The sequence below is a fragment of the Pteronotus mesoamericanus genome, unplaced genomic scaffold, assembly GCF_021234165.1.
Source record: "Pteronotus mesoamericanus isolate MK-2021 breed Mesoamerican mustached bat unplaced genomic scaffold, CSHL_Meso_final contig_173, whole genome shotgun sequence".
NCBI lineage: Eukaryota > Metazoa > Chordata > Mammalia > Chiroptera > Mormoopidae > Pteronotus > Pteronotus mesoamericanus.
In genome coordinates this window covers 16,691,147-16,708,736 of record NW_026555072.1, presented here as the reverse complement: position 1 = coordinate 16,708,736, position 17,590 = coordinate 16,691,147, and the positions used below count along the sequence as shown (strand labels likewise).

The following is a 17,590-nucleotide window of genomic DNA, read 5'->3' as shown; positions in this document are numbered from 1 at the left end:
AACTAGTTCTGTATAATGAGGTTATTGACCCGCACTGCTTTAGAGCAGTTTTAAACATGAGCGTGAGGCTCACTAAATCTCAGCCTGCAACATTAGCTAGAGAAAGCAGGGCTGATCAATAAGCAGTCGCCATTATGGATGCACGGGAACCTTCATCAGAATGGGAGCCATTATAATTTGGGTCAGGTACAGAAAATACGGTAACCTGTACCTAACGTCTATTTATCACTAGACTGTCCTTTGCAAATGGAAAGCACTGATTAGCTATTTTTGAAAACTGAGCTGGCTTTCCATCCGTCCCCTTGTGCAATAGCTTGTGACTAAACGTGTCCTAGGTTTCAAAATGCACACGGGGAATGGAAAGAAGGAGAAAGCTTTCTCCCAGGCCAGCCTTTTCACCAAAGAGACAAGCAAGTACATGACATTTCACTAAAAATTCTTAGCCCCGTAAAGTACTGAAGCCCGAATGCCGATTCCTCTTTCATAAGAAAGAACAACAGAGAAAAGAAAGGTCACGGACCATATTATGATTCTTTACAGCTGTTGGAGACAGACAGTATGATGCAGGAGCTTGATTTGAATTAAGGCAAACAATATGAAAAGCATCAAGGCTGGCAAGCAAAGCAATAAAGCCTCCAAGAATTTAATCTACCTTGAAGGTGGGACTACTTTCTGTATTGATGGCAGCACACCAGTACAGAAATGATTCCTTTCCTGCAATGACTAGTTAATAGCCTTAAGATCACAATATATAAATGGGATATGTTGATCAAAAAGACAGCTCTGCCTCTGCTATTGCGCTATGGCCGATATTTCTTTACAAGTTATTTCATTGATTATAAATAGGCCACGTCAATGGCAAATGTACAACAGGGGAAGAATAACCCATTATGAGGTAATGGATATTGCTAGAGGTTGCTTCATTACCTTCACTGGCTGAGTGGCTGGTTTTTCCTTGTACAAATGCTGCCCTTTAGACAAAATCCCTTCCACATCCGGCTGTTTAGCTTGAACTGCTACTTCAGTTTCCTGGAGAAAAGAACACATACAGTGCAGATTAACTTCACAGTTAGCAATAAAATTACTAAATTTAACTAGACCCTTGGAGACTCCACATGTATTGCAGATCAATTTCTGCACAGCACACAGGGGTACAAAGGAAGGGCTTCAACTGCAGAGAAAAGAAATAGAGGTCTTTGTGAACCGCACTGAAGTTTTAGAAATGTATCCAAAATTTTCTTAAATTATTTTATACTACTACAGAGAAAGAGACTTTTTTCGTCAAAAAAGTAAAATGCAGTAATTAAAAGCACAATTTATAAATAGGATTAATAGGGATAAATATTATTGTTCATGTCAATAATCTCAGTAATCCTAAATTTCATTTTAGTCTACAAAGTTCTTAGTTTAACGGGATTCTCTTCGGGGCTTGGGATCCAAAATTCCGTTTTGAAATAGAAACCAAATAATTTTTTCTGCATCACTGTCAAAATTATTAAGTTTCTTTCCAAAGAGTAAACACTTAAAGCACAGTACCAAGGTTTATTAATTATTAAGCAGTCACATAAAATAAACGTTCTGAGATATGATTAAATCATTTTAAGAAACTCGTTTGTTTTTCCTTAGTCTGGAGAAGATTGAAGTATGACAAAAAAAAAAAATCCTCTTTAGATGTGTGACTATAAAGTGCTTTGTTACTGGCTTCTGTCTAGCTCTCTTGAAGAGAGAACAAAGGAAATGTGCATAAATTGTAGCTGAAGGAAGTGAAGTTACATATTACAGAAGACTTTTTGGATGGAACACTTGTTAAACACTAGGATGGAGTATCGATTAATCAATGTCAGGCGTCAGTCAGGGCCTGGCAATCTTCCCCAGATAGCAGCTCCTGATTAAGCCATATCTCTCTTCCTCCCACCCTGTGGCCTCCCGGCACTGCTGCGTGTACGTGTCTTCATGCCCCTGTTTCCTTTCCGTACTGCGTTTGTGCCTGTTCTCTCAGCTCATCAGAGCTAGGCGTCCTTTGAACCCAAATTACTGTCATCTTATATGACACAGTTGGATGTCTTGCAACTTCTGGGTGCTCAGCACAAGCTCTTAAGAGGGATTATTTCTTCAGTTCTGATGATAATAAATACCAGTGGGAGCCAGGCATCTTGGTTAAAAGTGTCCAGAGCATGAAGACTAACCCTGTGCGTTAATGAGGACGTGTGCAAAACACACACATGCGCGCACATACACACCAACTTTAGGGACAATAATAATGGAAGAAATGAACTTATAAGTATTAATTCATTCTCTAGGATAAAAAATTCTAAAAGTGATTTTAAAAAATCTTGCAAAATTGTAACAAGGCCGAATTCAGAGTGTACTTTGTGAGGGTTGAGTATTTTTTCCTTTCTTTCAAATCGTTTCTATGTGCACCCAGTGTAAATTTGATACCTTCAGAAAATGACCACAAATAGTCAATAATTGTACCAGTGCTTCTCATATGCAGCCAAATGATTGACACTAACACCTTTTTCTCCCTGCTCCTGGTCTTCAATGGCAGAGGGATAGTTTCAAACATCACAAAGAACTAATGCTACTATTCAGAAGGCACTGGGAAACAGCCAGGGTTAGGAGACCGCATGTGACATTACGAGGAATTCTTTGAGGAAATAAACATACAAATCTTAATCCGCAAAATGAACAGAAACGGCAACAAGGCTGACGAGTTCTAAGCCGCTTGAGTCCCATGGAGCTGTGAGTTCTAAGCAGGTGCTTGCGAGATGGACCAAGACAGAGGTCGCATGCCATGGGAAGTGGCCATGTTTTGCACCTGCAGAAGGTAAAATATTCCTTCAGGCCACCAAATTAGCCCTAGGTTTAGTCCTCGGATGAGTGAGTTTTCCAAAGTCACATCGTGTCCCTTTAGAGAAATGCTTCCTATCGGCATGTCCTTTCATCGCCGTGATTGTCAGCTCCTCATTGTTCAATGGAATAATGAAGGGGGTAAGCACCTGGATGAGATTTACAACCACTGCTACAGAAACTGAGCAATGGGTGCGAGAAACCACATTGACCTGCGCGATATCTGCGCTTCCTTCTCCTGAGCACTTTTTGGAGAACGAGATCTCTAATTACATGCACCTTTGAAAAAAATCACTTTAGAAAGACCATTTGGAAGAGAAAGTTCTACAATTGGCCTCACTACATTTATTCGCAGTGTGAATTTATTAGTTTAAAAATATGCAGGGTCAAATATTGCTTGAAGGGTCAACTGCAGTACAGTATATCCATGATATTCACTCCAATGTTTTCTAGCATATTTTCCTTAAATGAGTGTGAGGAAAATACGGTATAAAAAGCTTATAATTATCTAGAAAAGATGGAAGTGTACATCAAATAAATTACAAGTTTTTTCATAGCCATCCATGGGATTAAAAAATCAAAAAGCAAAGCAAAACAAACCAACCAACCAACAAACCCAAACCCCCAGCCAACCTACCTGACTGTGCAAAGATAAGAAAGTACTATAATCCTTAGCTGTGCTGAAAATGCCAACACACTGCTATAATGATATTAACTGCTACAGTAATATTAATAAAATAGAGTTGCTAACTGTTTGCTTTGTGACAAACATTGTGTATTTCATACGTTTTTTTCCCTCATGCTTACACTCCTACAAAAAGGGAATTATCTGATTTTACACATGCCAAAACTGAGGGATATTGAGTCAATGTGTCCAAGACCACATAGTTTGCCAATGACAGAGTTGCGATTTCTATGAGGAAGTGTGCCACTAAGCCTCCACTATATCCTGTACTCCGCCGTGTATAGTGTGTATGTGTGCCTGCGCTGCAATCGGCAGTCATATTTCTTCATGTTAATTTTTCTCCTCCTCCTTAACTCCAATACATTCTATAATATCCTTCCAGGGTATAGTTGGGGAAAGCACTGTATCTTCTCATAGAAAAGGAAAGAAATTCTTATATAGCCTTTAAAATGCTCCAAGGGTATCTTTTAGAGGGTTTATGATTGCCAAATGGACGATATCCGGGTCACAGAATTGGTCTGTGTAAACCTCTTATTTCACATCAAGATAAGGTAAAGGCAGTCGCCACTACAATGGAAACATAGCTAATTATAGTGGCCAGTTTTTGTAAGGCAAAGTATTTAACTTCAAAGAATATTCAGGCCAGAAAGTCTTTGTGGAATTTCAACCAAAAAAATAATCACTTCTAATAATAGAACATTTCCACTTACGTATTTTTTCCCTGCCTTATTCTTAATACACCCCCGGCAATGTAAGCTTGTGCACCAGGAGTTAAGACCTTTATAATGTGACTAGAGTTTTATTTTCATCATAGTACAATACTGACAGTTTACTGCCATCTCATGCATAAGTTTAAGAAAATAATTTTTATTAATTAGGTAATAGGGAATGAGCCTTCATTAATACTCACTAGCAGAATATCACTGCGTATTTTTAAATTCAGCTCTGATAGGTTTTTGAAATGGAGTAACTCTCTATGCACCTTCAGTGTTACTTATTTCTTATTAAATAGCATTTCTAATATTGGGAAGTTGATAGTCTGACAAGCAGTGAAGCAATGGTTACTGATGAAAAAAGATTAAACAATACCTTTGAGAGTGAAAGTAACAGTTCATATGCAAATTAATAGGTACTTGCATTTTTAAAGAATTGAGTCCTTGAATATCATTTTTTTCTAATTCAATATTAAGCTGATAGGGTATGAGGGTTTTTTTTTAAAGATTTTATTTATTTATTTTTAGAGAGGGGAAGGGAGGGAGAAAGAGAGGGAGAGAAACATCAAAGTGTGGTTGCCTCTTGCGCACCTCCTACCGGGAACCTGGCCTGCAACCCAGGCATGTGCCCTGTACTCACTGGGAATCGAACCAGCAACCCTTCGGTTCACAGGCTGGCACTCAGTCCACTGAGCCACACCAGCCAGGGCTGATTGGGTATGAGTTTTTAACTAGAAAGTTCCTACTGACAGTATAACAGAGATACATTTTGCCTTGTTTTTTCCCTTATTTTAAATTTATTTACATTTCCATCATTTTACCTATTAATTTTAGAATATAAGAATATGTTATATGTGTGTGAATACATATGTGTGTCTATACATCTATATCGAAATACAAAAAGGATGTAACAGCCTTTGCTTGTATATTCCAACATTTGTTCATTCATTTATTCCTTGACAAACCTTTATTGAGTATTTACTGCATTTCAAAATCTTGGCTAGGAACTGCAAATACTACAAGGCCTAAGGTAACCCCTTCTGAAGGCTACAAACAATCACATATTAAACTTAGAGTACAACCGGTATAACGACCAGCAATGGGTAACATACAGTGGGCCCAGGGAAGGAGCTGATCGTTTCTGTGTTTGAAGGACAAGAGAGTAGGGACAGGCCTCGTGGGGCAAGAAAGGGTTGAGCAAGGGCTTGGAACTGGAGCAGCTCATACACCTGGTTGAAAATGGGACGGATGATGGAAAGTATGGCAAGAGCGAATCTGAATTATGCAAGACAGGAACCAGACACAGCGTGGAGATCCCATGCTGGGGAGTGGGAGGAAGGGTGCCAGGGTAGAAGGCAAGAACCAGAGGAAAAGGGCATCTTTTACGAGTGCATCACCCTCAGGACCGTAGTGGAGAAGCCACAGAAAGCTTTTAAACAAGGGAATGACAGTTTGGATTCTAATTGATGTTCTAAAAATGGATATATACATATATTCACATGTGAATATAAGAACAGAGAGAGAGACATGATTTACTACTAATGCACAGTTTCCCACTCATCTCTCAATGACATATGTGGGCATGCTGCTACCGAAAACAAACAAAATTCAAGATAAAAATGACAACTTTTTCCTTAACAAAATAAGTGCTCATTAACTTATTTTACTTATTTGCAAAGAGTATTTCCTACCATTTCGCTACTTTGTCAATAACCACAATCCAGTTTTTCTATCAAATCTAAGATATCATGGATTGTAAGGACCACTATCATTTTATAAACTGCTAAGAAAGTTTTTTTTTTAAAAAAGCAATTAGACTTTGTAGACACTATTGAGGGATAGATCTCAATTTCAGAGATGTTGAAATGTAAAAAAAAAAAATGCATTTTGGAATCAATTAAATTCTAAGATATTTGTGAATACTGTGTTTTATTAGTTCATTAGTTTTCAGGGACTCTGTGAACATAGCTGTTCTGTGGGTAAACACACTTTTCTCACCAGCAACCTTGGGCTTGACCACGTGCCTCACTTTGATCAACAAACTGTGGGCAGAAGTGACTATATGACAGCCCTGAGCTGGGTCTTCAAGGGCAACTCAAGATTTGCTAGTATGTCTAGTTCCTGTCTTCCACCATGAGAGAATAATGTACCATGGAGAAATTGCTTTTTCAGTCTGGGTTCTGGAATAAGAAATTTGGAGAAGATCCACAGTCTAGAATGAGAAAACGTGAACTTGACCCACAGTATGGAGAAAGCTGCAGCTGATCTGCATGAGTGGATAATATATGCATGTTATTATAAATCCCAGGGATTTGGGGATTGTTTGTTACTGCAGCAAGAGCTGACAATTACAATGTTATAGTAAAACAAACAAGCAATCAATAAAAAAAATATGGCTTTCTGGGATGACAAAAACAAAGTAAGCCTTTAAAATAAATGTGCCCTGGTCACATCTATTGACTGCACATCTCTCATTCCCCATACAAACTGTTCGCTAAGAAGGGTAGCGAGAAACGAAAAATGAAATGGAATCAATATTGTGTTAGAGCCTGACTTCTCTGGCCTAGATTGTCAGGCAGACCCTGACAAATGAAGGCTGATGGATGGAAAAACACTACATTGTGCAGTTCAGTTTCTTTCTTTCCCCTCATGCTGGCTGACTGTTCCTTTTTTCTTTTTTCTTTTCTTTTTATCTACAATTAGGCGTGCTAGGCCACAACAACGCAGCTCTCCTTCAGTGTAACTGCATGCTGTTAAGTACGTGCCAAGCTGATTGATGAAGAATGACAGGTTCTCTTTCCACTCTGAGCTAATCAAGCGCGTCCCACCAAAGGGAGGCTCTTTTCCCCTGATTCAGAGATTTGTGGATTTCAGGGAAAAAAAATCTGTCCAGATATACAAAGTATAATGCCGTATTGATTTTTAAAGTGGCAAGTGTTATGAAACCAAGAAGATATAATCTACCAAGGTACATACTTAAAATCTTCAAGGCCAATAAAAGAGTGGACATAGGTGTGACCGTCAAGTAATGGGACTGATATCCTCTCTTATAAGCCCCTCTCCTGCACAAAAGGTGTTTTCAAGTCTTATTGGCAGAATTCTTTTTGCAAACAAAATCTTGCCCACTCAACTACCCAAAATCTTACTTCATTCAGTAAACATATTTACTGAAGATAAGAGCATCTATTATGTTCTAAATACTGTTTAGGTATTGGATATATAACTGACTAAAACAGACAAAATGTTCCTGTTCGTGTGAAACTTACACTCTAATGAGGACAATGGGCAATAAAATAGAAATTTTGATACATCAGAGGGTGAAAGTGCTAAAGAGAAAACAAATAAAGCATCAGGTGGGGATAGGAGACATACGTGTGGGGTATGAGAAGATGGGAGGTGGACACCTGACAAAGTACCTCAAGGCTCACTGAGAAGGTGGCATTTGAATAAAGACAAATGAGGAAGTAAGGGAATGACTCAAGCAGCTACTTCAGGGAAGAACAAGCCATACGGAGGAAATGGCAAGTGCAAAGGTCCTGGGGCAGGAGTGTGTCTTGCAAGTTCAATTAAAAAATAAATAAATAAGCAAGCCAGGATGAGTGAAGCCTAGTGAGCAAGGAGAGAGTAGCAAGAAGCAAGCCAGAAAGGTTGGGGAGGGTAGGTTGTGACAGGCAACTGTGTGAGGTCTCTGGCCATTACTGTGTGGGATTAAGAACCAGAAGAAGGTTTACAGCAGAGGCGCATTGTGAGCCACTTTTTTAAAAAAATACATCATTCTGGCTGATATGTTAAGATTAGACTAAAGTAATGTAAAGAACAGCCCTGGCTGGTGTGGCTCAGTGGATTGAACGCTGGCCTATGAACCAAAAGGTCGCTGGTTCAATTCCCAATCAGGGCACATGCGTGCGTTGTGGGGCCAGGTTTCCCACTGAAGGCCTGTGAGAGACAACCAATCTATGTTTGTTTTGCACATAGATGTTTCTGTCCTTCTCTTTCTCTCTTCCTTCCCCTCTCTCTAAAAATAGTAAACTAAATTGAAGAAAGAAATGTAAAGAACAGCCTGGCTCAGTGGATTGAGTGCCGGCCTGCAAGCCGAAGGGTTGCTGGTTCGATTCCCAGCCAGGACACATGACTGGGTTGCGGGCCAGGTTCCCAGTAGGGGGTGCACGAGATGCAACCACACATTGATGTTTCTCTCCCTCCCTTTCTCCCTCCCTTCCCTTCTCTCTAAAAATAAATAAATAAAATCTTAAAAAAAAAAGAAATGTAAAGAACAGGTAGCAGAATATATGCAGATTTCCAAGGGGGTTAGTTAAATTTACATTGCTTGGAGGGAAGTACTTGTTTGTGTTAACCTAATGCATTTACTCTGAAAATCTTTATACAGAGTAAATTTCTAATCTGGTTTAAAAGCAATACAAGCCATTGCTTTAAGAAGTGTCTTTTATGTCCTGTCCAATGTGGCTCAGTTGGTTGGAACATCATTCCATAAGCTGAAGGGTTAGGGGTTCAATCCCTAGTCCAGGTGTGTGCGAAAGGCAATGAATTGATGTTTCTCTCCCTCTCTCTCTCTCTCTCTTTCTAGGACCAATGAGCATGTCCTCAGGTGAGGATTAAAAAAAAAAAGTGCCATTTCCTGAAACTGGTGCTTCCCAGGTTTGACAATGTTCCTAACCCTTAGCGGTGAAGAGTGTGGGCTCTTGAGCCTGGCTATCTAAGTTCTAACTCTGTCATGACTTGGTTATTTCCAACAGAAATCATATGGTCCCCAAATCCTAAAATACATTCTAAATCCTTTGTTCTCTGGCCCTTTACTGAAAAAGCTAGTCAACTGCTGACCTAGAAAAATGTTTGGGATTGTGGGTCTAAAAACCTTCAGGTACACAGAAAAATTACGCAGGCAGTTATTTTTATACATAAAACGTGAGAAACCTATTTTGCCTTTTACCTCCTTCCATAGACTCATAGAGGCAGTCAAACAGCTTACAGTTACACTGTAGAGCAGAACTCAGCAAAGATTTTCTGTAAGGGGCCACACAGTAAATGTTGAGGCTTTGTGGGCCATATGCTTCCCATTATACCTGCATTCTGTCACTGTAGCGTGAAAGCAATACATAAACAAATGAATGCAGTTGTGTTCCAATAATACCTCATTTACAAATGCAGGTGGCAGACAGAATTTGGCCTTTGGACTGCAGTTTGCTGACTCCTGCATTGGTGTATTACAGTGCTGTTGGAAGTTACCAGATAGGAGATAAGAACATCTGAGTTCTAGGCTTATTATTTCACCAGTTGGGGCAATTCACTTAAAGACTATGCATTTCAGGTTTCAGGATCCTTAAATATAAAATGAACGAAAATGACCGATATCATGGTGGATAAAGGGTTCACAATATTTTGCCCCTCTGCATGAGAATTTGAGCTTTGTAGAAACTTCTAGCTCTCTTCTCCCTGGAAACCTGAATTGAAATGTTGAAATGTCAACTGTGTTGGTAGGCACCATTACTTCAGCTTTAAGAAGAAAAAAAAAAGTCTGATTGGTAAGTCACAGCGGGTTGAGGAGTTCCGTGGATGAACTACAAATGTCTAGTGGAAAGTCATCATTTTGGGGATGCTATGAGGACAGTAACTCTTGCAACGGAGCATGTACCTTTCCCAGATCTTGGAAATTCTACTTATAAGACATGGATTGATTCTTGGGGCACACGACACTCCTAGGCCATGGCTGACCCAGCCCCTCTATGTGAGTCTCTTTCTTTTGCACCTGAGCCACTATCTGGGAGCAAACAGATGCCGCAAAGAGAACAGCGCTGGGGTTGCTCTGTGAGTGTTGTACAGATGGCATTTGAATCTCACAGAGAAGACATGCCTGATCCCACCTTCCCGGTAAGTTGTGTTTCTCTTCCTGTAGCCATCTAAGTGAATTTGAAACCGACTGTGGTTAGTGGCAGGCTTGTTCACTGGCACCTAAGAAAAGAAGATTCGCCAATGGGCTTTACAATAATAATTCCTAAGGCTCGCGTTGTATTTCTACTGATTAACTGCTCTGAAACCGGGACATGTTTTATAAATGATGGCATGTCAGAGTCTAATTGGCAGCACTTTTTTCTTAGTGACAGATAAAATAATGATGCATATTCTAATCAATGGTATCTTAGAAACCATGAAATATGGTCTGTGAGCAGGATAGTCATAGTAGGTAAGGATCAAATAATTTAATATATGCAGAGGAAACACTAACTGCTACCATTTATTGAGAACTTACTAGGTATAAATATTCTGCTATGCTCTCAACATAAATTTTATTTAATTTCACTCAATCTCCACTGAAGAGCCTTTTAGCAGACATTATCATCATTTTTGAGATTTAAAGAAACAAACAAACCAGAGTCATGAGAGATTAGGGAGCTTGCCTAAGACACAAGATAACAAAGGGTAGATGTGAGATTTGAACCCTGGTCTGCCTGATGCATACCTTGCATACTTAAGTACTGCACTACAGGTTCTATAGGTTCCATGGATTTGCTCAGGTATGATAGACACAATCAGATTTTATTTGATGAATCACAGGGCTCAGAACCAGAACAAAGTAGTTTTGATAAACATGTAATTTTAGTATAAATGAGGGGTTTTCAACCTCAAGACTACTGGCATTTTGGTCTGGATAATTTTTTTGTGCAGAGGGTTGCTCTGCGTGTTGTAGGATGTCTTGCAGTTTCCCTGGTCACTAGTCACAAGCTGCCAGCAGCACTTCCTCTTCCTGCATGTGTGACAACCAAAAATCACTCCAGACACTGACAAATTTACCTGGAGAATAACATGACCCCTGGTTGAGAACCACTGAATTACTGAATATATGAATGAACAAGTGAAAGAATGTCTGTCTTCTCATGGTCTACATTAGCGCTGCACAGGAAATAGTATAATTTAATGTAATAAATATTTTTCTATCCTTTTCCTTGTATAGACTATTGTTTGCAATGCCATCTGTTTATATGTTTTTTTATTTCCCGAATGCACAACTCTGCACACTATGACTCCTAAACTACATTTGGATGTGGTTCTGATGAACTCTAGCCATGGCATGTTTCAGTTTCTGGCTGAATCATTCCTAAAGGCACTGCTCCAAATATCCCAAAGGGATGAAGGAATACATGGGAGTCTATGGAAGAGAGAGGCATGGATAACAGAATGGAATTTTGCCATGTCACTGAAAAATCTTTTCCTTGCTTTGCACATTCATCTTGGCCAGTGATGTTTCCATTATTTTAAACCAATATAGCACAGCTTTAAGTCATTATCCATGAGGCGACTAGACATAGGTCTTGACGTCTTGATAGAGACTATTTAGCAAAGTAAGTATTATTAAACATTCGAAATTTCTTTTTAAAATATAAAACAGCAGTTAGGGTAATTTTCATTAAAAGCAAAGAAAAAAGCAATTCAGTTTTGGCTTCATGATTGACACATGCTTCAAATATAATTAAAGATGCTTTGTTTTTTTACTATTAAGTGCTGTACCAAAATTATAGTCATTATCGAAACAATTCTTTCTAAATTCTTTCATAACTTGTAAACTCAAGTGATCAAATGGGTATTGAATTAAACTTGTGTTTTAAAAGAAGAGCAACAACAACAACAACAACAAAATATCTGAGGCTTCTCTTCGGAATAGCTTTTCCTTAAACGTGTATTGAAAACAGAGCAAACAGGAGGGTTTCTGAATTCAAGGGAAAGAACACGGGATCAAATAGAGCCCTTTCTCTGGTTCATGTGACATGTCAGTCTTCCTCTGGGGTGCCAGGTCTTCATCTAGCATGCCATACTTAATTAAAACAACATTTTTTTATTGTTGTTCAATCACAGTTGTCCCCATTTACCCCCTCATTACTCTGTGCTGTCCTACCCACCTCATACTTAATTGTTATATTGTAACTCTGTAATTTCTACCACACTAGCGAAGTGAACATTTTCATGGGCCTCCTGTAAAGTCGATGATAAAGTTTCGCCTGAGGAATTGTGGACCTATAGTTTAGATGCATATAACTGCTAAAATCCAGAATATACCGAGCATTCACATCCATCTGTAAAAGCAAGCAAATAATCCAATAGAAATTGTGCAAACTATTTGAAGCGGCAACTCATATAAGGAAAAATGAATGGCTAACAAACACAAAAATCTGTTCAACTACGGATATGCAAATTAAAGTAATAAATTCATGCCATTTTCTGTGGCTGGTGAAATGCAATTTACAAGATATAATAAAAATGTCAATGCTCTGAGTCAGCAATTGTACTTTTAGGTGTTATCCCATCAGTTTATGAGGAGACCCACAAGGGATGTACTTTCAGCATTGTTTTCAATAGAGAAAAACTGGGGAAAAAACCCTAATGTTTATTCATTCCTAATCTCATAGCCCTATTGATTGTTTTGTTGCTATTCAAATCAGAAATACTTTTAACAGATTACTTCTCTATTCTAAAGCCACTTTAAATTGTTGTTCTTATTTTGTAGCTCAAAAATTCTATTTAATTTATTCATAAGCAAAGGTAACGTTTCTGTTCATAACTGACTCATTGAGGAATTCAAGATAATGAAGAATAATGCTGTCTCTAACATCTGACTTCAGATATAATAGAATATACAATATAATATCTCACAAAACATCCATTTAGTTTTGAGTGAAGCATGGGCGTGCTCGTGTGTGTGTGCATGTGCATAATTTTGCATTTCTTATCTCTCCAATTATGTCCATCACTAATACCCATTATTATGCTAATACTAGAAGATACACTGTAATAAATGGTACCATGAATTACTAATATTGTGTTTCTTATCACCAATTTCAACAACTTAAATGACAGAGATGCAGGTCTATCTATATTTTCTCCACGTTATTCACCTAAGTTCTTTGAAAAATCTTGAAAATTAAAAGTGTGCACACATGGCTTTGTAATTTCATGGGTTAGTAAGAAGAATTTTAGTTATATCCTACCCATTCTTGAGTTCTTTCATATTTTGACTTTTGAATGCCTAACAGAGTTATTAATTTTAAGAAAAATCAATCTCATTTTAATGGCTGGCATGTTACATAGTCATTATTATAAATGAATTTTGAGCTTTTAAACCTTAAAATTAAAGCTATTATTAAAATAGTCCAAGTTAAGTAATTATGGCTGTTTTTATTAACAATGTATTTTGTGCCTTTTTATGATAAGGAATTGTTGAATATGCATTATGTCCAGAGGAGGCAACCAAGTGTTAAGAAGTTGGAAGCTATAGCTTCAGAAGTATTGGGCATACAAACTGTAAGTTTCTAATGTACATGGCTTTGAAACGGTACATGGATATACCGACACTGGGTGATAATTTAAGTAATTTACAACTAAGTTGTTTCATTGTTTTTTTTCTTTTCTTAGAAAAGATTTTTATTTATTTTATTTTTAGAGAGAAAGGAAGGGAAGGAGAAAGAGAGGGAGAGAAACATCTTTGTGTGGTTGCCTTTCGAGCGCCCCCTACTGGGGATGTGGTCTGCAACGCAGGCACGTGCCCCGACTGGGAATTGAACCGGAGACCCTTTGCTTTGCAGGCTGGTACTCAATCCACTGAGCCACACCAGTCAGGGCCAGCTAAAGTGTTTCTTTATGAAATATGTATCAGGTATATATTTAAGTGTTTGGTATTCCCCATAGTATGCATAACTCTATTTTATATATATTTATTTTTTTCCAATATGTGAATAAATGAGTCTAGTCACACTAATGCTACTGCTCAAAGAAGAGCGAGGAAGAATGAGAGAATGGTATGACAAGTACGACAGCAAATATGTGGCAATTTAAAAGTATTTATAATACAAAGGTGATTACAAAGTACAATGGACAAAAAGTGGTAACATCAACCAATTTTGCCTATCAGATCATAGGAATACTAATACACCGAAGAACTGTATTAGCCAAATTTATTATATACTCAATTTTCAATGACAGACATATAGTAAGTGGAATATCAGGATACAGAACTGTATATTTAAGAAGAAATACTGCTATGGCATTTCGAAGTAAATTTAGTACAGAAAGTTTGGTTATATCTTCACTGAGGAGAATCATGTGACTTGTGATGTATTTCCCCCATAATACAATCTAGATTATTCTGAATCCGAAGAGTGGAATTTAAATTGGTACAAGTTTATGAGGTAGCAGTTGAACAGTAAAATTCCTGTACTTAAAATAACTTTAAAATATCCTTAAAGTGGTCTTTTTAGTGTTAAATTATTTTTCTATGTATTTGTCTTTTCTTCTCCTTTTAAAATTGATTACAGTCATTATGATCATAGCTTCTTTCTGTTTTTCCCACAATGTTCTATCTGTAAACACCAAGACCATACCCCTCCCTCCAAAAAAATGTGTTGAATGGCTTTATGTTGCTGTAATCCTTACCCATAATGACAGTCATACCTACTTTAAGAGGTGTCATAATTATGTATTTAGAATTTTAAGTGCTCTTCAGTGGTAACTCACAAATATAAGAGTTCCCTTAGCAACCAATGTAGTTTAGTGAGCATAGCATGTAATTTCATGATGGAAAAGCAAGTTCACAGCATGAGGTCAGTAGGGTAGACACTCAGCAGGCAGACAAGGGGTATTGCTGTGGAGACCAGAGGGTCAAGGAGAGGGCAGAGGCCTGCATGGGGACCTTCGGTCACGCATGCCATGTAATTTTCCCTCACCTGTCAAACCAGGTGCGATTTGAGAGAGGAGCAGGAGGGGAGCACGGAAATCTGAAAGACAGACCATTTATCCAAGAGATACCAACTCATATAAAGAGAGTAGTAAAATTGTTTAAGAGTGAGGTTCTTCTTTTTTTTAAATTTTATTCATTCATTTATTTTTTTTTTCTGAGAGAGGGCAAGGTAGAAAGAAAGACAGGGAAAGAAACATCGATCAGTTGCCTCTTGTACGTGCCCCAACCAGGGACCAAACCCGGAGCCTAGGCATGTGCCCTGACTGGGAATCGAACCAGCGACCTTTTGCTTTGTTAGATGACACCAAATCCACTGTGTCATATGGGTCTGGCTGAGAATGAGGTTCTATTTTCTTGCTCCCCAACATGGGAGAAGTTTATGGAGATCTGTGAGGAATAAATAAAAAAGTTGCATTTGTGGGAATCATTATTTGACCCCAGGGCACATCCATACAACTCCTCCTGCATATTGATTATATTTACGACTATTTGCCTACTTGTGAATCCAGGACAGTGTTTCTCAAAGCATAGTTCTCAGACCGTCGGCAGCAGTATCACCGGGGAACTGTATTTGAACAAGATCCTCAGCTTATTCCCTCACATTAAACATTGAGAAGCATGACTCTGGATAGCATAAACTAGAATTGGGCGTGCACAGATGTTAACTCCAGAATTTTAATTCATTTCCATACCCGTTTTCTGTATATAACACTTATCTTTCAATGATACAGTTTTAGAAGAAACAGCTTCATGGACACAGTTTCTCCAGACAGACAAGTAAGAAAGGTGGCTGTATTTTTTTAAAATTATGATTAGAAAAATGGTACTGTTTTCAGTGTTGCAAATTGCAAGTGCACAGCATTTCTGAATGTATCTGAAATCCCAGCCTGCTATTTTCTATCAACACCCACTGTCAGCAAGGTGGCAACTTGCAAGTTCAAAATCTTCCTCATTTAAACTCTACTGTTTCTACCATGTATTCTCTCTGCCAATCCAAGCCATCCCTTGGGCAATATAGTTGGTAGACCAGGTGGTCCACTCAGTCACTTAAACAGAAGTTGTCTGAAAACTATTGGAAGTGTGCCCGTCTTTCTCCTCCACACATACTCACAAAGAGATGGCATCCATATGCAGGGCAGGGCTTTCTGTATGGGGGAAATTAAAAAAATAATGATAAAATTGCTTCTGATGTTCTCACACAACCTACTCCAAAGTATCATTTTGTAAACTTGCTTTTAATAGAGCAGTGGGAGGCTGCTAAGTGAAAAAAAAATTGTAGTACAGTAAAAGGATGATTTCATGAAAGTATAAAAACGGTTTAGGGTGAAAAACAGGCTTTTCAAGGTAGATTTGGAGCAATAGACTGATCAAGGAAAGGAAAGGTCTTCTTTTGACGAAGATGGTATAATATTGGCAAATGGAAAATAAAAGTGGGAACCCTTCAGTTCCTATTGGGTTTGTTTCTTGTATGTCAAGAGGATTTAATATTCTGATCGCAAAGAATAAAACAAATAGCAATGAGAGGGAACTGGTGCTCAAGATGGGTAAAGAGATTAGAAAGTCCCCAGCTGCTCAGAATTGACTTTCTTGATCTAGATAAATTACATCTCCAGACACTAATAAAAGTGGCAAGTCAAATGGCAAACCTCTATGGGTGGTCTGGAAGATTGGAAAACTGCAGTTTTGATTTTCAAGATAAAAAAAACCAAACAACAATGGTGGGAATGAAATTTTAAGCTTGCAAAAAGTTATTTAAGACTTGACTAGAAAATGCAATGGAGGGAGAGACCACGAGCCTTCTTCAGTTAATGATGCATTTTGAAAGAATGGGAGGCAGTTGTTAGAGGTGCTTTGAAAAGACAAACTCTGTCATGGCTATTACGTTCTGTTAGTGACAAAAAGAGAAAGCTGATTTTTACATACAATACCTGTTTACACTTTGTGTAAAACTAAATCTGTACCTACTCTGTAATTTTCCATCACACTGAGTTTCTGTACATGATTGTTGTTTGCTAAGAAGGGCAAAGACCATTCCTCTGCAATGCAAAGGTTTGTTTTAATATTTTCAGGTTGAACCTTAAGATTAGAATCTATTTGTCATAAGAAACATTCATTAGAATCCTTGTTGTAAAAACACCATGTTTGTACTTTAAGTTGTAAACTGTTTTTGTCTGAATAAGAAAAGGCCAATAACCTAACAGAAACAAAAATTGGCAACAACTTTAACAAACAGGGCACAGAAAAGGAAATATGATTTTGAAACACTTTTGGATTTGGGAAAAAAATTCATCCTCACCGAAAAGCACAATGCAAATGAAAATTGCAGTGAGGTGTCATTTTTTTTTCTTGCTGAGCAAAGATCAGAAAGGTTGACAACACACACTCACTGACTTGGCAAAGTATGGAGAAAAAAAAATCCTCCTTATTACTTGATGGGAGTGCTCTACGAAGAGCAATTTGGCTACGTTTACCGAAATAACAAGTGACATTTTGACCCAGCCATGTTACTTCTAGGAACGGATCCTGTGGATACACTTGCAATGTATGAAATAACATGAACAGAAAGTTATGTTCTGTCATATTGTAGCAGGAGCAAAATGT

General features: G+C 38.1%; 1 protein-coding gene across 3 annotated transcripts in view; it reads right to left on the bottom strand.

Annotated features, from left to right (window-relative positions):
- The window catches only part of DMD (dystrophin), a 1,878,371-nt gene that overhangs the window by 667,985 nt on the left and 1,192,796 nt on the right, over positions 1-17,590 (bottom strand). For all 3 annotated transcript variants that reach the window (XM_054566574.1, XM_054566573.1, XM_054566575.1), the window contains one exon: positions 928-1,029. In XM_054566574.1, the coding sequence (XP_054422549.1) occupies positions 928-1,029 (102 nt within the window). The remainder of the gene's footprint in view (positions 1-927; positions 1,030-17,590) is intronic.